The following is a 27,203-nucleotide window of genomic DNA, read 5'->3' as shown; positions in this document are numbered from 1 at the left end:
AATTATGATTGAAGAAAAGATTTAGATGAAATCCATTGTTCTTTGCTGTAAAGGGGTTGTTATCCCTGATTCTTTTTTTTTTCTCTCTCTTTTTTCGATGGAGTCTTGCTCTGTCGCCCAGGCTGGAGTGCAGTGGTGTGATCTTGGCTCACTGCAACCTCTGCCTCCTGGGTTCAAGTGATTCTCATGCCACAGCCTTTCCAGTAGCTGGGACTACAGGAGTGTGCCACCACGCCTGGCTAATGTTTGTACTTTTAGTAGAGATGGGGTTTCACCATGTTGGCCAGGCTGGTCTTGAACTCCTGATCTCAAGTGATTCACCTGCCTTGGCCTCCCAAAGTGCTGGAATTACAGGAGTGAGCCATTGCACCTGGCCTATTCTCACTGATTGTTATAGTGCCATGTTTCGCAGAATTTGTAGCTTCAATTACTTATATTTGTGCACCTGACTTTTAGGTGAGCTCCGGAATAGCAGTTACTAATTAAGAATGAGCATTTAGAGTAGAAAAAGTGGCAGAAACAGCAAGACTCACTCCCAGAGAGCCTCACTACAGGTCTAATAGGTGAGGAAAGTCCCCATCTTTCCCATTTTTCTTCATTACCTCCCTGTGGGGCAAGCACTGCCATTATTCGTGAGTCAACTGTCTGAGTTATAGATAAGTAATGACATGAAATTTCACAAACAGCTCTAGATTTCTACCCAGGGAACCACCGTTATCAGAGAAGGGAGTTTGGAATCTTAAGCAGCAAACACATGTTGATTCTAAGTATTTGCCTCCCGATGGCTTGCTCAGAGGGCATGTTTTCATTGCCCACTTTATATATCAGTAAATAATCTTCTCTGGCAGTAGGTCCACCGTGTCTGGATGCACACAAGGAAATCTGGTGGGGTCTGGCTGGGGAAAAACACTCCTCAGAAGTTTTGCAGGAAAAGCAGTGAGCCCTTTTAAGCTTGAGAATGCTTTAAAGATGCATCATTGGCAAGACTTGCCAAAGAAATACAGGATCTAAATGTGATAAAACCCACGACATCAAGCTGGCTCTGGAGGTCTCCTTTGAAGTTTGCTGAGTGGATTGTCAGTAGGAGGCTGATATTTACATGTACAAGCACACAAGCGTTACTGCTAATTGTGGTAAATCAGGCTGGCCAGCCTGGCTCTGGGGCTGCCACCGCAGCAGTGTGAAAGCCCTGCATCCCAGGCACATGCCAGGCTCCTCAGAAGTGATCAGCCAGCCAGCATTGTGTGAATTGCATTTGGGTTCACAGTACTATAATTGTGCTTCTCCTGCTATGAGGTGCAGAGAAGGAAAATGGGAGGGAGGGATGTCTAATTTGCCCTAGGAAGTTGTGGGGGAGGGACACGCACGGGGGCGGGACATGGCTAAAACACCGACCTTCTCCCGAGAGAGACCATATGGTGAAGTGGAGAGGACACAGCTTTTGCATCAGACAGGTCTTGTATTAGAATTTTGGCTCTGACACCAGCTGTGTGACCTTGGGTCATTTGCAAAACCTCTCTGAGCCTCAACTGCCACTTCTTAAAATCAACTCTAAGTAACCACGGGGTTATTCTTCACAAACACAGCATGCACATGCAAACTTTGGATTATTAAATAATGGTTTCTTTTTGTTCTATCTACTCCACCCCCCTTCCCATTAGAAGCTTGCTACCTTTCACTCTGTGTTTTCTTCCTCTTGTATTTTCCTGGTGGCATTCAATAAAGCGGGATTCTGATTCCTGCAATGTAGGCCACCTTAGCGCAAAATACACGATCAGGCACCACCAAATTAGGCTATTATGTACTGGATCCTGTCTAACCAAACCAAACCCAACTCAGGCTAAATACAGGAATACATGAAAACATTGAATTTCTCCCCTTTACTTTTTTTTTTTTTTTTTTTTCGAGACGAGTCTCCTGTGTCGCCCAGACTGGAGTGCAGTGGCGCCATCTCAGCTCACTGCAAGCTCCGCCTCCCGGGTTCATGCCATTCTCCTGCCTCAGCCTCCCGCCACCACGCCCAGCTAATTTTTTGTATTTTTAGTAGAGATAGGGTTTCACCGTGTTAGCCAGGATGGTCTCGAGCTCTTGACCTCGTGATCTGCCCGCCTCGGCCTCCTAAGTGCTGGGATTATAGGCGTGAGCCACCGCTTCTGGCCCTCTTTTTTTAAAAAAAAAAAACAAAAAAAAAACAACAAAAAACAACAACAACAGGAGGTTGAGGCAGGAGGATGGCGTGAACCTGGGAGGCAGAGTTTGCAGTGAGTCGAGATCCTGTCACTGCACTCCAACCTGGGCGACAGAGTGAGACTCCGTCTCAAAAAAAAAACAAAAACCAAAACAACAACAACAACAACAAAAAACAGTTTATTCAGTAATTACGTATACGTATTTTAGCTTCCAAAGTCAGTGATGGAACAAACTGAGTCCCATTAAGTCCACTCCATTGCATGAGTTAGCATCAGAGGAGGTCAAACCAGAGTGACATCATCTTGAATATGGGCTAGGTGAGAAGAGGATGAGGCCTTCTGGGCTACATTCCCAGGAGGTTAGGCATTCGTAGTCACAAGATGAGATAGGAGTTGGGTAGGAATGGTTTCACAAGATACAGGTCATAAAGACCAGGATGCAGGCTGGGTGTGGTGCCTTATGCCTATAATGCCAGTACTTTGGGAGGCCAAAGCAGGAGGATTGCTTAATCCTAGGAGTTCAAGAGCAGCCTGGGCAACATAGTGAGACCTTATCTCTACAAATAATTTTTATTTTTTGAAATGGAGTCTTGCTCTGTCACCCAGGCTGGAGTGCATGTTGGCTCACTGCAACCTCCACCTCGTGGGTTCAAGCAATTCTCCTGTCTCAGCCTCCTGAGTAACTGGAATTACAGGCGCACACCACCACACCCGGCTAATTTTTTTGTATTTTTAGTAGAGATGGGGTTTCACCATGTTGGCCAGGCTGGTCTTGAACTCACCTCAGGTGATCTGCCTGCCTTGGCCTTCCAAAGTGCTGAGATTACAGGCATGAGCCACCATGCCCAGCCTCTACAAATAATTTTTTTTTTTTTTTTGAGATGGAGTCTCAGTCTGTCGCCCAGACTGGAGTGCAATGGCGCAATCTCCATTCACTGCAGCCTCCGCCTCCCTGGTTCAAGCGCTTTTCCTTACAAGTAATTTTTTAAAAATGAGCTGGGTGTGGTGGATAAAGACCCCAGGATGTGGGCCAGGTGTGGTGGCTTATGCCTGTAATCCCAGTACTTTGGGAGGCCAAGGCAGGAGGATTGCTTAAGCCTAGGAGTTCAAGACCAGCCTGGACAACATAGTGAGACCTCATCTCCACAAATAATTTTTTAAAAATGAGCTGGGTGTGGTGGCGCAGGCCTGTAGTCCCAGCTCTTGGGCTGGGCGTGGGGGTCAACTCAGGTGGGAGGATTGCTTGAGCCCAAGAGTTCAAGGATACAAAAGAGCTATGATTGTGCCAGTACACTCCAGCCTGGACAACAGTGCAAGACCCTGTTTCATAAATAAATTTAAAAAACCCCAAAACCCAGGATGCAATGAAGAAGGAAGCCCAAACCCACCAAAACCAAGATGGTGATGAAGGTGACCTCTGGTCATCCTCACTACCCATTATATGCTAATTATAATGCATTAGCATGCTAAAAGATACCATCAGCACCATGACAGTTTGCAAATGTCATATCAATGACAGGAAGTTACCATATATGGTGGAAAAAGGAAGGAACCTTCAGTTCTGGGAATTTCCTCCCTGTTTCTGGGAAAACTCATGAATAATGCACCCTTTGTTTAGCATAAAATCAAGAAATAACCATAAGTATACTCAGTTAAGCAGCTCGTGTGGCTGCTCTGCCTATGGAGTAGCCACCCTTTTTGATTCCTTTACTTTCGTAATAAATTTGCTTGAATTCCTTCCTGGGTAAAGCCAAGAACCCATGTGGCCTCCCACGGTGATCTTCAATTTTGGGATTCACCCTGTGACTTTAGGAGCAACTTAGGGATCCAGTACATCCCAGGCCAAGACTAACGTGGTGATTTTCGGGGGGTTATGTTAAAACTGGGGGCTCTGCCCAGGACCCTTACTGTGACTTCTTCAGTCAAGAACTTACTGGCCCCAGCCCCTACAAGTTCATTCACAGTTCCTTCTCACTGACTTCACCAGTGACCACTACCAGTGACTTAAAAGGAGAAATGATGGGGGAGATAAAATAAAGCGAATGGGGAAGAGATAAAGAAGAGAGGTCTTTTCACGGTGTGCCAGAATAGTCCCTTACAGTGGTTTTACCGCAGGACAGCAGGGGCCCCCTTTTAATTTCTTTCTCTCTTTTAATTTTCTTTTCCCTTCCCTCCTTTCTTCTTGCTCACTTTTTGCCTTATTTGTGTCTTATGGACGGTCAATTTCCATCCTTTCTCTACTTCTTCATTCCCAGATTTGACTGTAGAAAATTAGGAAGTTCTTGAACTTGGTTTGCACAGGTGCTTTTACCTTAACATGAAAATGAATGATCAGCCTCCTGTTAATTTTATCCTAGGGTCTACTGCATCCCTCCTACCCCCTGCACAGGAATTTAGTCACACTTATCTCTCCCACTTTCTCTCCCTTCTTCACTTTCTGTATTCCTCCTCCTTTCATGCCTGTACCAGGTTTTCCATGCCCTGTTTAGTCTGGCTTGGGATCCAGCAGGTTCTCTGAGGGTTCCTGCGAGAACCCGGGCTGGGTGCCCAGGTCTGAGCCTGGTATGTGCCTCAGTATCACAAAGGCCTTCTGTAAATGACCACCATTGTTGAAAGTTTCAGAAATTCTAGGTCAAAATGGAACTTAAATATTAAGGTATTTACTCCAACCCAAGCAACTTTTCTAAAAGTTGTAGAGGGTGTTACCTCTTTATTAATTGAAACGTGAAAATCAGCTCTAGTTTGGAAGCTGAGAATATATATATATATATATGTATTTATTTCTTTGTTGTTCTAATTCTTGATATAAAGGTTTAAAGGACCATTGAAAGCTGCATTCAATCACAGAAGGTTTTGGCTTCAGGCAGCTCCCGCCATGATCTTGGGGCTCCATTGATTCTTTCATCTTTCAGGCGTCTTACTGTTTGAACCTTGAATTTTAACCTGGGACATGTTTGACTAAAATGATGCTGTTAATATTTTCTATTGTGCAAAACACAAAGAGAACTAGGCTCCAGGATTATTTCTATTTGCTAATGCTGTTTCTGTTGACTTTTGACTTTTCTAGTTTCCCAGAGCTATGGGGACTTCCCATCCGGCGTTCCTGGTCTTAGGCTGTCTTCTCACAGGTACGGAGCCCAGTCCTCTCTGAGTTCCTTGTTTGGGTATCTTGTTTAATAAGCTTTGTGCTCCATGGGTTTATTACCAGTACTCCATGTACACAGTCCAAAAGAATGAAATGAAATAGAAAACTACAGGACGTTATCCAGAATGACCACAAACCTTCAGTTCCCTTTGCTGTATTGCACTTACTCCATTTCAAAAGGAATGCTCTCCAGTGGCAGTTTTAGTAACATAGATAATGTTGGCATTGAAATGTTGTTAGTAATAATGTCTAAATTTACTTACTACTCTCTTCGTTTTCCTAGGACAAGGCTTCTATTAGAGCTAGATTAGATAAATTCAGGAATGGTCAACTGTGGGAGGTGGCACATCTGTTGTCCCAGCTCCTTGAGCAGCCGAGGTGGGAGGATCCCTTAAGGCAAGGAGTTCCAGGTTGCAGTGCACTGTGATTATGCCTGTAACTAGCCACCACACTCCAGCCTGGGCACCATAGCAAGACCTCATTAAAAAAAAATGTTCAAAGAAAATAAATAATAGAAAATTCTTGCCCAAGAAATCATACCTGTCTTAAATCATAACTCTCCTGATGAAAGATGCTTACATTGCTTCCAAATCTCAGAGTCACCTTTATCTTCTCTAGGAATCAAATTGATAGATAAATGTTTGGTTCTTGGAAAATCTTAAAAACTTTCCCACCAAAAGGATGCCATTGGGGTAATTTGTTGATGTATTGGACTTTCTTAGTTTTCTTCCAGATATTTATGCACTGCAGATGTTTGCCATGGAACCAGTGCTCTTCTATTCTGAGGAGTTAGCTCAGCCCGTTAGTGTCTTTGTCTTACTCATTTGGATATGGTAGAATTGAGCAAGACCAGAGATTTAACAGATGTAAGCTCCACTAAGTATACCCCATCTACAGAGTAACAGGTGATCCAGATGTGCTTACAAATCCTACCTTAACAAGCTTCAGGAATTATAGTGGTCATATATTGAAGTTGGGTGGGAGTCTCACATCAGGCTCCAAGGGAGATTACAAATCATTAATTAATAATTAAGTCAAAATATCTCTTCTATCAGTCTTGGGTTTCTTGTTTTCTAAGTTCTGTGCTCCATGGGTTTATTATCTGTACTCTGCATACACAGTCCAAAAGAGTGAAAAGAAGTAGAAAACTACAGGACGTTATCCAGAATGACCACAAACCTTCAATTCCTTTGCTATATCACATTTACTCTATTTCAAAAGGAGTAAGTTCAGTTTCAGTCTAAATAAGCGAGACTGAAATTTGAGGTTCAAAGATGAACTGAGAGTTTTCACTCGGGTTTTACTTACCAATTGTGCATTAAAATCCATATCATCTGGCACCACTGTACTCCAGCCTGGGTGACAGAGCAAGACTCCATCTCATAAAAACAAATAAATATATAAACAAATGAATAAATCCACATCATCCTGCTTTGGCCCTGGAAGTCATGAGGGAGAGACAGCCTGCCCAGGGGCTATAAGAAATGGAAAATGTGGAATTCTTGAGCACAGGTGTGCTTTGTGTTTTGTTCAGTCCATATCCTTGCCTCTGTTCTCATTCCATGTGTTTTGTTTTGTTTTGTTTTGTTTTTTTGAGACAAGGTCTCTCGCTCTATTGCCTAGGCTGGAGTGCAGAGGCTCACTGCAGCCTCAATATCCTGGGCTCCAGTGATCCTCTTACCTCAGCCTCTGGAGTAGCTGGGACTACAGGTGTGCACCAGCACACCTGGCTAATTTTTTTATTTTTTATTTTTTGTGGAGACCAGGTCTCACTATGTTGCCCAGGCTGGTCTCAAACTACTGAACTCAAGCGATCCTCCCACTTCCACCTCTCAAAGTGCAGGGATTACAGACATGAGCCGCTGCACTCCAGCCTCATCTCATTTTAACTAAGGGAAACCTCTGCAGTGACTGTGAACCATAAAGAACCCATATGTGCCTGAGCCTGTGCCATCTTGGGATATTTTATGGTTACACATAAGAGTCTGAAATATGGAATTGGAATCAGACATCCTCTGTCCATTTGAGTGTTTGGAGGAGTGAATCTAGTGGGGCTTGGTGGAGCTATCTGGAACATTTGCTGCTCTCAGCAGATGCAGTGGCTGTTATAATGGGGGACCTTTCATGGGCATCCAGGCTAACGGATTTTTGTGTAGAAATGGTCATTGTTCATCTAAGCTGCTACTGTTGCTTCTCTCAGTTCTCGGGATGAGACCGTCCTTTCTAGCTGCATCCTATTCAGAGCGTGTTTCCTTTTGCAGGGCTGAGCCTAATCCTCTGCCAGCTTTCGTTACCCTCTATCCTTCCAAATGAAAATGAAAAGGTTGTGCAGCTGAATTCATCCTTTTCTCTGAGATGCTTTGGGGAGAGTGAAGTGAGCTGGCAGTACCCCATGTCTGAAGAAGAGAACTCTGATGTGGAAATCAGAAATGAAGAAAACAACAGTGGCCTTTTTGTGACAGTCTTGGAAGTGAGCAGTGCCTCGGCGGCCCACACAGGGTTGTACACTTGCTATTACAACCACACTCAGACAGAAGAGAATGAGCTTGAAGGCAGGCACATTTACATCTATGTGCCAGGTGAGTGGGGTGGGTCCCCAGGACCGAGCTTCTTCTCTTCCTGTCTTTCCTGTTAAATGTACGAAGGTTTTAAACATATATATAAATAATTAATATTTATTGCAGGAAGTTTGAAAGATGTAAGCGAACACACAGAAATAAAAATCATTTGTAATATTATCAAGAAATATTCATTGTTAGCATTTCAGAGCTGTATTAAGTTTGGAAAGTCATCTTTGTTATGACATGTCCTGTATTGGTACTGTATAAACAATCTGAAATATACTCATCTCTATTCAGTTCATTCAAGTTGCACACATACTCACAGTGTGTCCAGCACTGGGCTACGTGTTGAGTATACAAAAATTAATAGGTAAGCCCTGTCTTGGAGTTGCTGATAGTTCATTATAATATCTTCCAAATAAACACTCGATTTTTCAGATTCACTATCAATATACATTTATTCTGAGAGTTGGAAGGAATTTTCTTTTTCCTTTTTAAAAAGTTATATATATATATATATTTTGAAACAGGGTCTCACTCTGTTGCCCAGGCTGGAATGCAGTGGCATGATCATGGCTTACTGCAACCTCAACTCCCCTGGTTCAAGCGATCCTCCCACTTCAGCCTCCCAAGTAGCTGGGATTACAGCCATGCACCACCACGCCTGGCTAATTTTTATATTTAAAAAAATTTTTGTGTGTGTGTATTTTCATTTGAGACAGGGGTTTCACCATATTGACCAGGCTGGTCTTGAACTCCTGACCTTAAGTAATCTATCTGCTTCAGCTTCCCAAAATGCTGGGATTACAGGCGCGAGCCACTATGCCGAAATTTTTGTATTTTTTTGGTAGAGATAGGGTTTCACTATGTGGCCCAGGCTGGTCTCGAACTCCTGGGCTCAAGTGAGCCCCGCCCACCTCAGCCTTCCAAAGTTCTGGGGTTATAGGCGTGAGCCACTGGGCCCAGCCTACTCCTACATTTTAATTAAAAGGACAAAGGATTGAACACAAGTGGTGGCAATTTCAGTATGCAGTTGGGTAAATTAAAAAGGACTGTGGCTAGAATCCTTGGTTTTAGAACAAAACAGAAACCGCTTAGGATTCTTGCCATCCTTGCTGTTTTGGCATAGGTCGAGGAAGGGGGTTCTCACAGAAGTGTGTCTTCCTACCTTTCTGCCTTTTCTTTTTCAGTTTTTAATGGGCTCCTCTTCCTACCCTCTGTAACTATGGGTGTCCCCAGGGACCTAGACCCTCTTCTTTCATGATACTCTTATTCATATGAGCCTTCCTTCTTAACAATTAAGGAAAAAATAAACAACTTTGTTTTGAAAAGGGAAGACATTTAGAATGTCACCCCAACTTCATTCACACTTAGATTCCTTCAGGAAAATCCTCTAGGTGTGGAGGGATTTTCCCCTGCTGTGAAGAGAATGGTAGGATCGTGAATATGTTAAAGGCACACAAGTCCCTGAAGTTTTAATCCGTGTAAGATTGTCCAAAAATTCTTCTTGTTCCCTATCTTTTTCCAGCACAGACGCCATCCAAGTAGCCCTTGCACCGCTGTCTGACAGAGATCTTTTTATTTCACAATAATGGAGATTTAGGGGCCTTTTCTGCAGCTGATGTTTGAGACTCTTAGAACTTCTTACCACCGTAGCTTAAGTAGCTCTTTTTCTTTTGGAAAGGAAATTCTCAGGCTCCTTCTCCTTCTCCTTCTCCTTCTTTAAATTTTATGTATTTCTCAAAGGATTACTTTTTAACAAACACATTTCTGTGCTACTTTTCAATCGTACTGACTACAGGTGATAAGAGTTTTTTGAAAGTATTTCATAATAAAACTAGAAATATTTTTTCCTGTTTTGAACAGAGTTGGACTCTATTAAATATTTTATTGTTCATTTTTGTTTTTAGTTGTTTAAATTTTGATTTAGATTCCTGGTTAGTATTTATTTATTTATTTGTAGAGACAAGGTCTCTCTATGTTGCCCAGCCTGGTCTCAAACTCCTGAACACAAGCAACCCTCCCACCTTGGCTTCCCAAAGTGCTGGGATTAAAGGCATGAGCCACAACTCTTATCCAGTATTGATATTTATCATCAGTATTATCCATCAGGAGACAGGCAATTTGATATTATTCACACTTAAAAATCACTTTGTAGCTGTCATGATAACTAATGCCAATGGGGCAATTCTTCTGGATATATGTGTAAAGGTGAACTTCATACCTAATATCAATACTGCCAGTGGGATAGTGTTTCTGGATTTATGTGTAAAGGTGAAATTAATGTCTAATGGAGTCTTCATTCTTTTTTAAACCACAGACCCAGATGTAGCCTTTGTACCTCTAGGAATGACGGATTATTTAGTCATCGTGGAGGACGATGATTCTGCCATCATACCTTGTCGCACAACTGATCCTGAGACTCCTGTAACTTTACACAACAGTGAGGGGGTGGTACCTGCCTCCTACAACAGCAGACAGGGCTTTAATGGGACCTTCACTGTAGGGCCCTATATCTGTGAGGCCACCGTCAAAGGAAAGAAGTTCCAGACCATCCCATTTAACGTTTATGCTTTAAAAGGTACTCGTATCATCTCCTTCCTTCTTTAAATAAGAGTAACAGGCATAATCATCAGGTGCATGTATGATTTTTTTTTTTTTAAATCATCGCCACTGGTGATCCTAAATTCTGATTTGGGGATTTAGGACCCCAGCTAATGCAGTGTCAGGGTGACCTCTATGGCTATAATAATAAGCTTAAAATTACTACAGGCTAAAGCTTGATTACTGATGCAAGATTTCATGTTTCATCAGTTGACTTCAAAATACTGTAAGGAATTCTTTTCTTACATAAGCCTCTTACTTTCATTCACATTCCTGACTACAGAGGCCCTAAAACAAGCATACACCTCGGGGGTTAGATTCCTAGATTAATTTAGTAACTTAAGGAAAAAGATTTCAATTCTGAAGAAAGTAGTTGTAGACTTCAACCCTTTGATGTCCACAGTTAGTACGCTTGGGGAAGTATAATACATGCTGAGGTCAACAGATATTTCCTGACCACTATTCTATGTGGAGGAAAGGGTAGCAGCAAGAGTACACTGTTTTAAAATCAGAGCACAGCTAATTTTGTGCCAGGCACTGTGCTGGGTTCTGGGAAAGTACTGAGAATAACTGAGGAGCAGAGTGGAAGAGAAGAAGAGAAGAAAAAATTGGATAGAAACAAAGTGTCTAGAGCAGTGTGGATCATCAAAGGTTGGTTGATTAAATGAATAAGTATGTCAGTCAAGGTGATTGTAGACGAGTATAACCATAACTAACGCACTGCTGAGGAATGTGGTGTTCTGTTTGATTGGAATTTATTTTTATTGGTATGTTGTACACCATCTCAAAATCAAGCCTTGTGAGATTTTCTAAATTTTATCTTGATCAGGGCTTTTATTCATAATTGGTTCACAAATTATTTTTCAGGGTTTTCTTAAAAAAAACAAACAACAACAACAACACCCAAACTTTATAAGAGCCTTACTATCCTATGGATTTTTAGGCCCTTGTATTTGTTCTTTTTTATAGCAACATCAGAGCTGGATCTAGAAATGGAAGCTCTTAAAACCGTGTATAAGTCAGGGGAAACGATTGTGGTCACCTGTGCTGTTTTTAACAATGAGGTGGTTGACCTTCAGTGGACTTACCCTGGAGAAGTGGTAGGTACCCTCAAAATGTGCAATGGCTTGGAGCAGAGCAGCAGGGCTCAGAAGACCTGCATTTGTGCTGGGTCTGTCACTGATGGGCACATCACTGAGTTTCTCTAGACCTTAGCTTCCCACCTCTATGATGAACACATTTGATTAAAAAGCCTTTAGGGCTCCTTGATCAATGGGCGAGTTTGAAACGACAGTTGCTGGACCAGGGCCTTCAGAATACATAAAGAGTGTGCACTAAGCCTTCTTTCTCAGAAGTCAGACAGAAATAGGAAGGTTCTCTGGCTACAAGATATCAACCAAAAAATTAGAAGAGCAAAAAAACCGCTGGATTTTACTATTGCGGAGAGTCATTAATTGTCATTGTCTTGGCTTCTGTGCTCCTGACGGTTGATTCATTTGATAGTGTTTATTGCCTGCACTCCTTCCTCTTCTGCCTTGTTGACACTGAGGACAGTGTGTCTTCCTGTTCCATCTTCTATGTGCCTGACATTTGCATGGCTCACGTTCAGTGAACAGTCACTATGTAATCATTCAACAAAGGTTTAATGATGTTTACTCAATCCCAAGCACCGTACCAGAAGCTGGTCCAATATTGCCGGATGAAGGGAGGAGGGGAGATGGAAGTGGGGAAAGGGAGCCACCATGCTGCCTCTTGGTCACTGGAGATTTACACAGAGTCTCAGTCATTCTAATGCATTGTCACTAAGTAAGAGAGCCATGTGTAAGAGGCTATGAATGCCCAAATGCAGGAATGACTAACATTCTTATGGAGAACAAAAACCAGATATATGTATTTCTTCCCTCTTCTCCTGACTTGTAAATTTCTGCTCCCTGTTCTTTTAGGCATTTGACAGCTTTCTGTCCTTCTATCCATTGATCTCCCTCCTTATATACATTTCTCTCTCCCATGCATTTGCCACTGCTTTTCATTCGTCCTGGGGCATCTGATTGGAAGGTGGGCATTTTCACTATTGCCTCATAAACTTCACACGGTGAAGGGACATTTACAGTCCAACAAATGTACATCTTCTCTGAAATATGGAGTGATTTGGTTCTTCTGTTCACACTTGATTGCCATTAATCCCTAACACATAAACACTGCTTTTTATTTATAGGATACAGCATTTTTTTCCCAAACCAAAGTACATGCTATTTGGCTTACAAATATATAATCAAAGTATTGTTTCATACAATATGTTTTTTTCTGATTGTAAAAGTAATGCAGGTTTAATGCAGAAACTTTGTAAAATACGGAGAGACAAAAGAAAGGCTACTTCCCAGGGCATCGCTGTTTATGTTTTAGGGAGATAAAACTTTTATTTTTTATTTGTCTTTCTTTCGTTTTTTTTTTCTTCTTCTTCTTTTTTTTTTTTTTTTTTTTTGTAGCGATGAGGGTCTCACTACATTGCCCAGGTTGGTCTCGAATTCCTGGACTTAAGTGATCCTCCTACCTTGGCCTTTCAAAGTGTTGGGATTACACATGTGAGCCTCTGAGATTGACTGAGATAAAGTTTTTAAATATTTCTTATCCATAGATAAACATTGAATAATTAATAGGTGTTATTCTTTAGACAGTAGTTTGTTACATTCTTTATCCTTCAGCAGTATAGCACAAACACCTTATATGTGTCATTAACTATCCTTTTAAAAAATTGGCTGGGTGTGGTAGCTCATGCCTGTAATCCCAATACTTTGGGAGGCCGAGGCAGGAGGGTCACTTGAGGCCAGGAGTTTGAGATCAGCCTGGGCAATGTATCGAGACTCTGTCTCTACAAAAATGTTTTAAAAATTAGCCAGGCGTGGTGGCATGAGCCTGTAGCCTCAGCTACTCTGGAGACCAAGGTAGGAAGATCGCTTGAGCCCAGGAGGTGGAGGCTTCAGTGAGCCATGATTGTGCCACTGCACTCCAGCCTGGGCAGCAGAGCAAGATTCTGTCTCTAGAAAAATTAAAAACAAACTAAAAAATCTCATGATTTTCTAAGCAGCTAGCTTTTTTTCTTTAGGTTTTATCTTTTAGAGCAGTTTTAGGTTTACAGCAAAATTGAGTGAGAGGTACAGAGATTTCCCATGTGTTTCCTGCTCCCACACATGCATAGCCTCCCCGCTTGTCAACATCCCTGCCATCCATTTGCTACAGCTGATGAACCTCCACTGACACATCGTATCACCCAGAGTCCATAGTTTACCTTAGAGTTCACTCCTAGGAGCGAGCTTTTTAAAAGTCGGTTTTCTTCCCCTTTTGCTGTAGAAAGGCAAAGGCATCACAATGCTGGAAGAAATCAAAGTCCCATCCATCAAATTGGTGTACACTTTGACGGTCCCCGAGGCCACGGTGAAAGACAGTGGAGATTACGAATGTGCTGCCCGCCAGGCTACCAGGGAGGTCAAAGAAATGAAGAGAGTCACTATTTCTGTCCATGGTACATTCCGCTTTCTAAAATGTCAGTCGTCCATGCTGCTCGGGATCCATATGTGGTAATCTTTATTTAATGGAAACTCTTCCCTGTACAGAGAAAGGGTTCATTGAAATCAAACCCACCTTTAGCCAGTTGGAAGCTGTCAACCTGCATGAAGTCAAACATTTTGTCGTAGAGGTGCAGGCCTACCCACCTCCCAGGATATCCTGGCTGAAAAACAATCTGACTCTGATCGAAAACCTCACGGAGATCACCACTGATGTGGAAAAGATTCAGGAAATAAGGTAAAGAAACACTCTGCCCAAGTATGCCTTTTTTTAGTGTGCATCAGAAGTGGACTGAGGTTTGTGTGTGTCTTACAACCCAGACCCAAAGTCATTCTAGAAAATGTAGCAATCTGAGTTCAGAGATGCTTGAAATCACATCCCTTTAATGATAACATTGCAATATGGTATTAGTATGCTGGTAAGTATTTAATGAGAAGATGAGAAGAAAGAACTAAAAGCTCTGGCTCCTGGGGAAAGACAGGTCACTGTATTCAGCTAGGGTGGAAGAAAGGAAGTAAAATTGGACTCACCAGGATTGAATAGATTGAATACATTCCCTGATGTTCATCATCCATATTGCAAGTAGACATGTATGGTGATTACACCCATGAGGTAGTTATCACGTCACCTTATGTGAAAGTTAACATCATAGGCTTAATCTGGAACCCATTTGCCCTAACTGAGGACTCCACAGGAAAGAAGAGTAGAGCTTGGCTGACTTTAGTCAGGAAAGAGATGTGCAGTGAATCACTTGGATCCCTGCCTTTTAATCAGAATGGTCGATTGCTCTCATCTCTTAACTGGTGGTGGTGTTTTGAGTGAGTCACCCTCAGCCACAGTTTCCTGATCTACAGTGTAGGGTAAACAATACCTTATGTCCTTCAAGGCAAGGAATTGGATCAGATGATATCATGGGGCTTCTTGAGGTTTTAAGCTGTGGTTAGAACCCAAGAGTCAGAAGGTACATCTTGCAGCACCCAGCTAACCGGCCCTATACTTTTGTCAGAAATCATCTCAGAAAGACAAAGTCAGTCCTCTATTTCAAGCCTTCAGGAGGAGGAAGAACAGAGCCTTTCTCATCAGTTCAGTTCACCTCATGATTTGCTTTCTTCTTTCTGAACTAAATTCCACGTGTAATTGAGAAGCAGTCTGAGAAAATGGAATTTTACAATCTCTATAGAATAGTAAAGGAAAAATGAAGTGGGGTACTGAATCTGGTAGGCTTTCTGTTGACACAAAATGAAGGTGCACAACAAGGAGGGTAGCTTTCCATAAGGAACTTCCATAAGGCTGTGCAGCCAGAGAGGAATAGGGTAACACTGGTACAGCTAACACCTCCAACACATGTGTGAGCATTGTCTGCAAGCCATAATCCACAGCAATGGCAGGACAGGCTTGCCAACTGAGTGGTTCTGGAAAGCTGCGTTTTCCTTTTAGTGATTCAAGGATCCTTCAGTGTGTATTTTTTAGTTCCTATTATGAACCGGTGAATATAAAGATGAACATGGTAGGTGGGGGATCTGGCTTCCTGGAGCTTAAAACTAGTGGACCCACTGGTTTTCTTGGCTGAAGAAGTGTAGACAACAAACAGCAGAGGATAATTTGGTAATCAGCATCCCAGTGTGCCCTAGGGGACTCTCTAAGGAAATCCAGTCCTGGAGCACACCCAGTATGGTTCAGCCTGCTCTCTTCATAGGTCTGAGTGCCCCAGCATTTGCAAAGTGTTTTGCAGCCTATGAAATCCTTTCACACATACAATCTCCTTTAATTAACTCTCACAACGACTCTGTGCTATGTGTACAATTATCATGTTTTACACACAAGGAAACTGAGGCATGGAGAATTGTAATAATGCCCAAGATCTTCTCACTCCATGACCAGTGCTTTTCTTTTCCAGTCCAGTTGCTTTTTCACACTGAGATGATTTATAAAGGACAATCCAATGGGCACATACTATATTTATGCACACGCATGCACACACACACACACACACACACAACCAGATGTCATTTATAATCCATGTAAAATATTTTTTGGGAAGCTTCTCTTTAATAAAATTTGAAGAGGCATATTTTTTCTAACTTTTTTTTTTTTTTTTTTTTTTTTTTTTTTTGAGATGGAGTCTTGCAAGCTCTGTCACCCAGGCTGGAGTGCAGTGGTACAATCATAGCTCACTGCAACCTCTGCCTCCTGGGTTCAAGCAATTCTTCAGCTTCAGCCTCCTGAGTAGCTGGGATTACAGGTGTGTGCCACCATGCCTGGCTAATTTTTTTTTTTTTTTTGTATTTTTAGTAGAGATAGGGGTTTCACCATGTTGGTCAGGCTGGTCTTGAACTCCTGACCTCAAGTGATCCACCCGCCTTGGCCTCCCAAAGTGCTGGGATTACAGTGTGAGTCATCACACCCAGCCTATAACTTTTTTTTTTAATAGGTGATAGAATCCCATGCTTGAAAAATAATCAAACATAAAGAGAGTGCATTGTAAGAAGCCTTACTGTACTCCTGTCCCCAGCTGCCCAATTCTCCCCTCCTTCCCACAGGGAAACACCTTTATTAGTTTAATTAGGTTCTTAGGAAACCTTCCAGAGTTTCTTTAAGCAAAATACAAGCAAGTAGGAATGTCATATCCTGTGGACCTCTCCATACCAATATGTAGAAAGTGTCCTTATTCTGTCCTCCAATGGTATTCCATTGTTTTACTGAACCACCTAAATGATGGATATTTAGGGGAAGCAAATATTTTTTTAAAAAGGTAAAAACCAAAGGGTTTGTTTTGTTTTGTTTTTTTAAAGAAAAGCTGGTAGGCTGTGTTTATTCTTTCAGAAGTCAGACCCTGGCTGAACTGATAGCTCTTGGAGATGACCACTGCTCATCTCTGAATGTCTGATTTTCTCTTGTAAGAATTGTGTGTATGATCCAGACCTTCAGTACGTGCACTGAATATTGAGAATTCCAGAAGAGATGATACGGACCAGGAAAAAAAGATGACTTTAGTTTTTACAGTAAAAATAAAACTTAAATTGAATAGTACAATTGCTTAAACAATTGGAACTTATTTAGCTACTGCTTGTTGAAACAAAATCCTTTTTTTAAAAGGTATCGAAGCAAATTAAAGCTTATCCGTGCTAAGGAAGAAGACAGTGGCCATTATACTATTGTAGCTCAAAATGAAGATGATGTGAAGAGCTATACTTTTGAACTGTTAACTCAAGGTATGTAAAGGGAGTATAAAGATAATGCTAGCTCTGTAGATGAGTGTCTTCCAAGGAAAGCCTAGCACCTTCCTCCTGGGTCATGGAAGAAAAGCAACACTTAGGGGAGAAGCAGTGTCTGCAGATGTCACATATTAGGGATACCTCTGTTGGACTTAGGAATTCAGGTATTTCTTGGAGGTTCTGGGTTACTCTAGAGTTGGTGGGGAATCCCTAGGCTCCACTAGCTTTCTTTATTTTTGTAGAGATGGGCTCTTGCCATGTTGCCCAGGCTGGTCTCCTGAGTTCAAGCTGTCTTCCCACCTTGGCCTCTTAAAGTACTGGGATTACAGGTGTGAGCCACTGCACCTGGCCTCCACCAGCTTGCTTAGCACCTGCTTCTCAATCTGAGAAGAGAGAAGTGATACTTTTTGGTCCAGATGATCTTAGAATGTTCTGGAGAGTTTTGCTACAAGTTTTCCTTATAGACATTGTACACGAGTCCCTAACAGAATGGAGTGCCCAAGTCTGTTTACATTCAGGCTCAGCACCTATCCCCAGTCACAGCCATGTGCCAGGTGCCGTCTGAGGTGCATTCATGTGATCCTCACAGTAAAACCTGTGATACAAGCATCACCGTATACCTAATTTATTTGACCACAGATTTAGGAACGAATCTTTAAAACCTAATAACATACCACAGATGCATTTTGGTAAATGCTGCTTTAGATTATACTTTAGCCGAATCCATTAGTTGAATCCTAAGCTATAATATAATTTTAAGAACTTCCTTGCCTTTCAAGCCAAATAACCAAGGGACTTTCTCCTTCCCTCCCTCCCTCTCTCCCTCCCTCCCTCCCTTCCTTCTTTCCTTCCTTCCTTCCTTCTTCCTTCCTTCCTCCCTCCCTCCCTTTGTTCTCTCTTTTCCTTTCCTTTCTCTCCTTCCTTCCCTCTTCCCTCACTCTCTCTTTTCTTTTCCCTTCCTTCCTTCTTTCCTTCTTTCCTTCCTCCCTCACTCTCTTTTCCTTTCTCTCCTTCCTTCCTTCTTTCCTCCCTCCCTTGTTCTCTCTTTTCCTTTCTTTTTCCTTCCTTCCTTCCTTTCTTCCTTCCTTCCTTCCTTCCTTCAGTCCTTCCTTCCTTCCTTCCTTCCTTCTTTCCTTCCTTCCTTCCTTCCTTCCTTCCTTCCTTCCTTCCTTCCTTCCTTCCTTCCTTCCTTCTCCTCTCCCTTTCCCTCCCCTCCCCTTCCCTTCCTTTCCCTTCTCATCTTTCTTCTCACCATGTTGCCCAGGCTTGCCTCAAACTCCTGGGCTCAAGTGACTCTCTTCTACCTCAGCCTACCAAGTAGCTGGAGTTACATGTGTGAGACATCACAACCATGGACTCTTCACTTTCTTCACTCCAGGTTAAAAACATCACAGGGATAAATCTCAAAACACCAAAACTGAAAATGCTACTAATCATGAGGGTCTGTCTAAATTGGAGTGTTACTTGTACAACTGGTTTCAGCCCCTCTGGAGTGGTTTGAATGCCACATGGATGAGTTGTGAACTCATATTCCACTTTGTAGTCCCATATGTTCTGGGGCATGAACTCTTCCATTCTGACTTCTTTCTGCCTCTTGCAGTTCCTTCATCCATTCTGGACTTGGTCGATGATCACCATGGCTCAACTGGGGGACAGACGGTGAGGTGCACAGCTGAAGGCATGCCGCTTCCTGATATTGAGTGGATGATATGCAAGGATATTAAGAAGTATGGAAAACAGATGTATCTTCTTCCTTTGTGGTCAGAGGCTTTCTCCCTTGACACAAATGATGTCAAATACATTTTACTTATTGACTATAAGATAGGGTTTTGGGTGTGATAGCTTCAGGGTGTGTATCTTTTGTCACAAATAGCTGTAAGGAGAAGGTCCATGGCTTTCATTAGACCTTCAAAGTGTCTCCAATCTAAAAAAAAAAGAGTGAATTTTAAGAACCACTGTCCTAAGAAGATTTTTACTACCCTGGCTCACATACTTTAATTGGTGAACTTTGTTTGGTGGTCGGACTGCATGTAAACATAAATGTGACTGCTTAGTCCCTTATCTGCCCACCTGCTGTTTGGTGGGTTAATTCGCCAGTGCCTCCTTCATCCTCCCAGTCCTCAGCCTTCTTAAATGGGCATGTGAGCGATGTGTTTACACTTCATCCCTGGTAACTGGTTGTGTTCAGAAGCCTCAGTTATTTCTTCCTCTAGACAGAGACTCCTCATCTTAACTTCTCCTAGGGCTAAGGATGGACTTGGATGTTGACTGGAGTTTCTAGTAGATTCCAGTGTGGAGCAGGAATCTAGCTCTTATAAGTCAATCAGAGGATCATCGCAACCCTAGTGACACCTTAGGGGCTCTTCCCAGAGTGGGTGTTGAGAAGGGAGGGTTCCAGGCCTTTTTGAAGGTGTGGGAGATTGAGATCATTAAATATGGTTGAAATTGAACTGTTCAGTTTGCTCATAGGTTCAAGATTGGGGAATGGTAGTCATATTTTATTAAACTTGTTTATCTCTGCCTGCTATGTAAACACTTTCAGTTCATGTGTGAATTATGCCCTCTTTAGCACATGCAGACAAGTTTTAATGTTCATCTGCATGTAAAATAAATCAGTGGGTAGTGCCCCAAAATGTAGACAAGATCCCAACACCTTGCCATCTTAGAGTGTTCCCTTGGCTCCACTCATTGCCATGACTCTCAGGAATTGGCCCTATACTTAGGCCCTTTTTCTCTCTAGATGTAATAATGAAACTTCCTGGACGATTTTGGCCAACAATGTCTCAAACATCATCACGGAGATCCACCCCCGAGACAGGAGTACCGTGGAGGGCCTTGTGACTTTTGCCAAAGTGGAAGAGACCATTGCGGTGAGATGCCTGGCTAAGAATCTCCTTGGAGCTGAGAACCGAGAGCTGAAGCTGGTGGCTCCCAGTGAGTTCCTCAACAGTCAGGACAACTCATCAGCTGAGCCCCATTTCCCCCAGGCGGAACTTTGAATCCCAAATAGGACTCATATAGAAATGAAGGTCCCAAGGCAGAAATTCAGTTATGAATGCTCTTAAAGGCAGGCATGTGGACTTTGCTTTATTTTGTTTTGTTTTTTGAGACAGAGTCTTGCTCTGTCGCCCAGGTTGGAGTGCAGTGGCACAATATTGGCTCACTGCAAGCTCTACCTACGACTTTGTTTTAGATTCAGATCCAAAACAGCATTTTGCAGAGGCTCCTCAACATTTTGTTTGTCTAATAATATAGCTACACTTTCTACTTTGAATGTCTGTGTATGTGGATGCAGTGTGGGGAAGAAGGATCTTCTGTCTCATTGCTCCTTGAAAGACGGATGAAGCCAAAAGCAATATAAGCAAAATGCAATTTACAAAATAAGCTTTATAATAAAGCATATGAAGTAGAGGTGTCTGCCCATATAGTAGCTGTCAATTGCATTTATCCATCTTTATTGTTCCTATTCAAATTCTGTCCACAAGGTTACTGTTGGAGCAACTTGGGAGAAAATACTGAGTTCTCCTGATTGATTTTTGTCCCCTTCTTGTATAAGGAAAGAGTTGATGTAGTTTCCTGGGTGTAGATAGTTTGAGAGATGGTACTTCCTATCCCTAAAATGAACCAGACAGCCCTCACATTTCCCCACCAGCAGTGAGAGATTCCTGGCTCAGACACAGCCACACTACCTTGCTGCCCCCATGCATGTCTGCCAGGAAACTTTTCATTGTACCTCTCTCTCTTGTCACGTAGCCCTGCGTTCTGAACTCACGGTGGCTGCTGCAGTCCTGGTGCTGCTGGTGATTGTGATCATCTCACTCATTGTCCTGGTTGTCATTTGGAAACAGGTAGATATTTTCTCATAAAACTAAAGATCTTTGAAGCCAATGAGAACAAGAACAGCAACCTGGCTCAGTGCTTGGCACAGAGAAGGAGCTTAGTAATTATATGTGGAGTGAACGTTGTTGGACTCTACTGTGTCCAGTCACTGTGCAGCTTCATTGAAGCTCTGGTGCACTGGGACTTTGGTAATTCACCAGTTACCTGTCCTGGTCATTTATAGAAACCGAGGTATGAAATTCGCTGGAGGGTCATTGAATCAATCAGCCCAGATGGACATGAATATATTTATGTGGACCCAATGCAGCTGCCTTATGACTCGAGATGGGAGTTTCCAAGAGATGGACTAGTGCTTGGTAAGTTCCATGGGGTGACCTCCCAAGACTCCCTCTTCCCTTGCACACAGCTTTACAATTTATAGGCCTTGGCAGAATAGAGACCTGAGCTTGTGCTTAGTAAGAACTAGGCAATAGAAATTTGCTTTCAGAAATACATTTCTGTCTTGACAATGAGTTAATTGGATCACTGCAATGATTTTTTAAAATCTCGTTCCATAACAAATTATAGTTAAGGAAAATTTTACAAAGGGAGAAGAGAATATGAAGAGGGCTGGCGAAGATACCCACCAAAATTGCTTTGCTTTAGAAATGACACGAATTGAAAATGAGATGAATTTCTGTGACTAAAAATGAGCAGATGAGAAATGAATGAGGACAACCACAAAATGTGTTTTGATTCAGTACGTTTTAAAGATGCATTAGATACTCCTTTTTATATATTTGGAATATGGAATATAAAAATATAGGTACATTTTAAGGCAAAATATGTAAAAATAAGCAAGCCAACTTACCACAAGCATTTCAAATATTTCAATCCTGGGCTGAGACCAAGAATATGAAGCTTTAGTCCAAGGCAGTATTTCTTTTTTTAAATCACACTCCTAATGAATGAAAGCAAGACAAAGGTAAATGAAAGTATAGGTAGAGGCTGTGTTATGATGAATGATCTAACAGTATATATGTTAAAGAATGCCAAATGCAGGTTTTAATTACTTAACCTGTCTCATTCCAAAATACAGAAGTCTGCTTGGAGAGTTACTTAAACTGAAATCAAGCAAGGCAGCAGAGTGAAATCACCTTTCCAAAAGTTGCAACTGAGGAAATTATGACAGTGAATGAGATATGATCTAACCAACTCCATTTTGCTTTAGCCTCCAAGTTTTCCTTGTTCCTTCCTGGGCATAGGCCAAACTAACTTTGAGAGGAACTTATTTTATAGTTTGACTTTGAAAAAAAGACAATAATAGCCCTTTGCCAAACCCTCTTCTTGCCTGGGAACTAGACTGCCTTTGTGGGACTAACAAATTAGCTACAAGATTAGAAAGCACGGTTTAGGGGTCACTGTTGTGAAACCTGAGGTCAGTGCTTGAGATATTTTGGAGATCCTGTATTTTGATGCATCAGCTGACACCACCCAGGTCAATAAACTGGCTCATCTGATCTTGTGGCCCCTACCTAGGAACTGACTCAGTGCAAGAGGACAGCGTCAGCTCATGATTTCGTCTTTGACCCAACCAATCAGCCCTCCCCATTTCACCCCCTACGCACCAAATCATCCTAAAAACCCCATTCCCCCAGTTTCAGAGACACTGATTTGAGTAATAATAGAATGGTAGAAATTCCCCAGTTTCAGAGACACTGATTTGAGTAATAGCAGAATAGTAGAATAGTAGAAATTCCCCAGTTTCAGAGACACTGATTTGAGTAATAGTAGAATAGTAGAAATTCCCCAGTTTCAGAGACACTGATTTGAGTAATAGTAGAATAGTAGAAATTCCCCAGTTTCAGAGACACTGATTTGAGTAATAGTAGAATAGTAGAAATTCCCCAGTTTCAGAGACACTGATTTGAGTAATAGTAGTAATAGTAGAATAGGTCTCCTGTACAGCCACCTCTGTGTGAATTAAACCCTTTCTCTATTGCAATTCCCCTGCCTTGATAAATTGGCTCTGTCTAGGCAGCAGGCAAGGAGAACTCATGGGGCGGTTATAAGAGCTGCTCCCAATTTCATATATTTATATCTAAGCTTTCTTTATTTTCCTGCCTATTTCCCAAAAAGGGATGAGGAGCTTAGGGAGTTAAAAAGTAGTAAAATACGGGGAAAGAGGCATAATTCCCATTATACTGAGAGGCATTGCTGGTGAAGCAATACCTTTCCAGGTACAATTTCCAGTAACACAGACATGCAGTAAGAGTCAGTGTTGGCTGTTAGTGTCTTTCATGAGCCAAGTCTTTCCTGGGCTTGGCTATCTGCGGTGAGACTGACACCCTGGGAAATGTTTCTCTCAGACTGTGAGCCCTTTCAGGGTGGGACAACAGCTTCAGTGTCTTTACGTAAATCTCCTCCCAACATGAAGCTAATTGCTGTGCTCTCGGGCATGCTTAGCTCTTGGTGGAGTGGCTTTCCTAATAAATAGGGAGCAGTGAGCCCAGCCTGAAGTTTTTACTTAGTCACTCCTTGGAATCAGTGATATTTTGAATCCTGAAGTATTTCCAGTGGCTAATAATTTATTAAGACAAAAGATGCCCCTGTTTGCATATGGAAAACAGAAGGGGAGAGAACCAGGGGGTATGGGTGAGAGCCTCCAAAGGCAGAGGATCCCAGGGGCTGGCCCAGCACGGAGCTGGTAGACAGCATGCTCACACCAGGGAGGGCTGCACCCTCCTTTCTCCCTTCTGTGTTTTCTTTCCCCTGCAAATGTTATTCGACAAAAACAATTATGCTAATTTCCTTCCCTGTGGGCTCAATTCCGTTTTTGACACGATGACTTGGAGGAGTCATTATGCTTATTCCAAACAGGAAAGACACCCGCCCAGCTGTCCACCCACAGAGAGCTGGCTACGGTGCAGAAAGCTGGGGAGGCGGCTGGAGTTTTTGGGTGTTAATGATTCTGCCTGCCCACAGGTCGGGTCTTGGGGTCTGGAGCGTTTGGGAAGGTGGTTGAAGGAACAGCCTATGGATTAAGCCGGTCCCAACCTGTCATGAAAGTTGCAGTGAAGATGCTAAAACGTAAGTGCTCCTTCCTGGGGATTTTTTGAGCACAGGGATATTAAAGGAATTTCTCAAAATCATACAGCTAGTAAATAAGACATTTAGGACTAGGTCCTGATTCTTTTGACTCCAGGTTTTATGTGTATTTAGACAATTTTGTCAATTAGGTTTATTTAGATTGCTCTTGCTGCCCATATGTTGGAAAATTAAGAGCTTGTTATTTCCAGACTTCATTTTGCTAGAAAGACCAGGAATTAGTTATTAGCATTGAGGCCAAGTAGCCGTCTACTTCATTTAGACTTTTGGTAAATAGAATGATATCCAATCACAGGATTAGCCATGTTCTTGGTTTTTTTCTGAGCACGGGAAATTGGTAGCTCAGCTGGACTTATATGTGATTTATTCCTTCAACAGCCACGGCCAGATCCAGTGAAAAACAAGCTCTCATGTCTGAACTGAAGATAATGACTCACCTGGGGCCACATTTGAACATTGTAAACTTGCTGGGAGCCTGCACCAAGTCAGGTGGGCTCACTGACCTGGAGTGAGGGTTTTCATTGGACACATGTGGTTCTGAAAACTGTTCATTCAGGCTTAAATCCTCCACTCTCCATCCCCACACATGCCAGGGAATAGAAGTCCCTTGAATGGAGCTGACCGGTCCCTTGAATTGATGGAAGCTCATTGTTTTTTGAGCAAAATCTGTTGCCAGTCCAGTCATAGCCATTCATGGCTCTTTAAAAAAAAAAAAAAACAAACCACTTATTTGGTATCTTGTTTTTTTCTGCCCCATATGGTCTGCAGGATAATTCATGACTTTTCTGTTCTTCATTTTCATACCCTAACCATCTCCTAACGATTTTTGTCTCCATAGGCCCCATTTACATCATCACAGAGTACTGCTTCTACGGAGATTTGGTCAACTATTTGCATAAGAATAGGGATAGCTTCCTGAGCCGCCACCCAGAGAAGCCAAAGAAAGAGCTGGATATCTTTGGGTTGAACCCTGCTGATGACAGCACACGGAGGTGGGTGCAAAGAGAGATGTTGCTGTCTATCATTATCTTACAGGCATCACAAATGGAAAGACCCATGTCCTGATAGATTCCATGTCAGCAGGTTCAATGCCCAAGGTAGCAAGACTTAGAGTCAAACCATCCTGCCCAGTTGACTATTCCATAATCATGCAGAGAGATTCATGATGTCTACAGGTGTTTTGGACATGGGAAGGCTTTGCTGATAGGTTTGAATGAGAGTGAGAGTTAGAATGATTCTGGGAGCTCTTCTGCTATTTACATGTGATCCATTTAGACCTATAAAATGCAGCTCTGGCCAGGGATGCTTGAGTTCTGGAACCTTGCGAGAACAGTCTGTGGATCTCCAAGCTCGAGGTCCTTGCTGAACCTGGACCTATAAATGACGCCAATGATAGTGATCCCTACTGCAGAAACCTACAAGTGGCTGTAAAGAGCTCTGTAGATAGGAAGTTCTGTAATATCACAATAAATTACTACTTAGTGGACACCAAATAGGTGCTAAATTGATTGGGTAGAAGGAATTATATGCCCAAGCCACATGGCCACATGGCTCCAGTTCCAAGGCTTGTGAGTTGAAAAACTGAGAAAGAATAATGACAGACTTAATGTAGTGAATTCTTCAAACTTTAAGTGTAATGGACTTACAGATCCATGAGAGCACAGCCCCACTGTCTTAGATGAGGCTCTACAGGATGTGCGGGCTCCTGCTAAAGATGCGCAGGGAACTGGCAGTGAAACCAAGTGGACGGTAATCATCATGGCAACTGACATTTGTGGAGTCCTTTGTATGTAAATATTCCTCCAGTCTTTCCCATCTTTGTCAGTGGGATTCATTCTACGTCTTCTGAAAAGTGCTTTCGTGATCCCCCAGATCAAGTCATTTTCCTTACAGGCTATTGAAACCATTCTTCCTTCACAGCACATCTGAGTTTGAGTTGATCTATGTATTTATTTTGTTTGTTATGTTTCTTTTTTCCCCTGTTTAAAAAAATTTTTTATTTCCATAGGTTTTGGGGGAACAAGTGGTATTTGGTTACATGAGTAAATTCTTTGGTGGTGATTTGTGAGATTTTGGTGCACCCATCACTGGAGCAGTATACACTGAACCCAATATGTAGTCTTTTATCCCTCACCCACCTCTCTTTTCCCGAGTCCCCAAGCCCATTGTGTCCTTCTTACGCCTTTGTGTCCTCATAGCTTAGCTCCCACTTATGAGTGAGAACATACGACGTTTGGTTTTCCATTTCTGAGTTACTTCACTTAGAATAATAGTCTCCAGTCCCATCCAGGTTGCTGTGAATGCCATTAATTCATTCCTTTTAATAGCTGAGTAGTATGTGTATATATATATACCTATATACACATATGTATAGATATACTGCAGTTTCTTTATCCACTCCTTGATTGATGGGCATTTGGGGTTGGTTCCACATTTTTTCAATTGTGAATTGTGCTGCTATAAACATGTGTGTGCAAGTATCTTTTTCGTATGACTTCCTTTCCTCTGGTAGACATCCAGTAGTGGAATTGCTGTGGTGCATGTATTTCTGTGACTATTTGATTAATGCTCATCTCCTTGACTAGATCACCTCATGTGAAGGGTGTGGATTGGTTTTGCTTTTACCTGGTTAGCTCCCATGCCTACCTCAGTACCTGGCACGTTGTAGGTCCCCCAAAATCATCATCTACTGAAAGTGGAATGACCACTTCAGAAGGGCACCCTGGGTAAGATTTCTCTTTCTGTTTTTACAGCTATGTTATTTTATCTTTTGAAAACAATGGTGACTACATGGACATGAAGCAGGCTGATACTACACAGTATGTCCCCATGCTAGAAAGGAAAGAGGTTTCTAAATATTCCGACATCCAGAGATCACTGTATGATCGTCCAGCCTCATATAAGAAGAAATCTATGTTAGGTAAAAGTGTCTATACTCACTCTGGGTATTGGGACTGTCCAGTGGTTTATTATGATACTTAAAGTATTTAGGGGGGAA

General features: G+C 42.2%; 1 protein-coding gene across 1 annotated transcript in view; it reads left to right on the top strand.

The window, feature by feature from the left end:
• The window catches only part of PDGFRA (platelet derived growth factor receptor alpha), a 61,909-nt gene that overhangs the window by 15,358 nt on the left and 19,348 nt on the right, over positions 1-27,203 (top strand). Inside the window, 15 exon segments of the mRNA XM_037989439.2 lie at positions 5,257-5,317; positions 7,596-7,913; positions 10,216-10,476; positions 11,469-11,599; positions 13,848-14,019; positions 14,111-14,300; positions 17,160-17,275; positions 18,879-19,005; positions 20,019-20,212; positions 21,032-21,126; positions 21,342-21,474; positions 24,083-24,187; positions 24,584-24,694; positions 25,044-25,197; positions 26,959-27,125. Of these exon segments, the coding sequence (XP_037845367.2) occupies positions 5,269-5,317; positions 7,596-7,913; positions 10,216-10,476; positions 11,469-11,599; positions 13,848-14,019; positions 14,111-14,300; positions 17,160-17,275; positions 18,879-19,005; positions 20,019-20,212; positions 21,032-21,126; positions 21,342-21,474; positions 24,083-24,187; positions 24,584-24,694; positions 25,044-25,197; positions 26,959-27,125 (2,323 nt within the window). The 5' untranslated portion in view covers positions 5,257-5,268.

The sequence above is a fragment of the Chlorocebus sabaeus genome, chromosome 7, assembly GCF_047675955.1.
Source record: "Chlorocebus sabaeus isolate Y175 chromosome 7, mChlSab1.0.hap1, whole genome shotgun sequence".
NCBI classification, from domain to species: Eukaryota; Metazoa; Chordata; class Mammalia; order Primates; family Cercopithecidae; genus Chlorocebus; species Chlorocebus sabaeus.
This window is presented reverse-complemented; position numbering and strand designations above follow the sequence as displayed.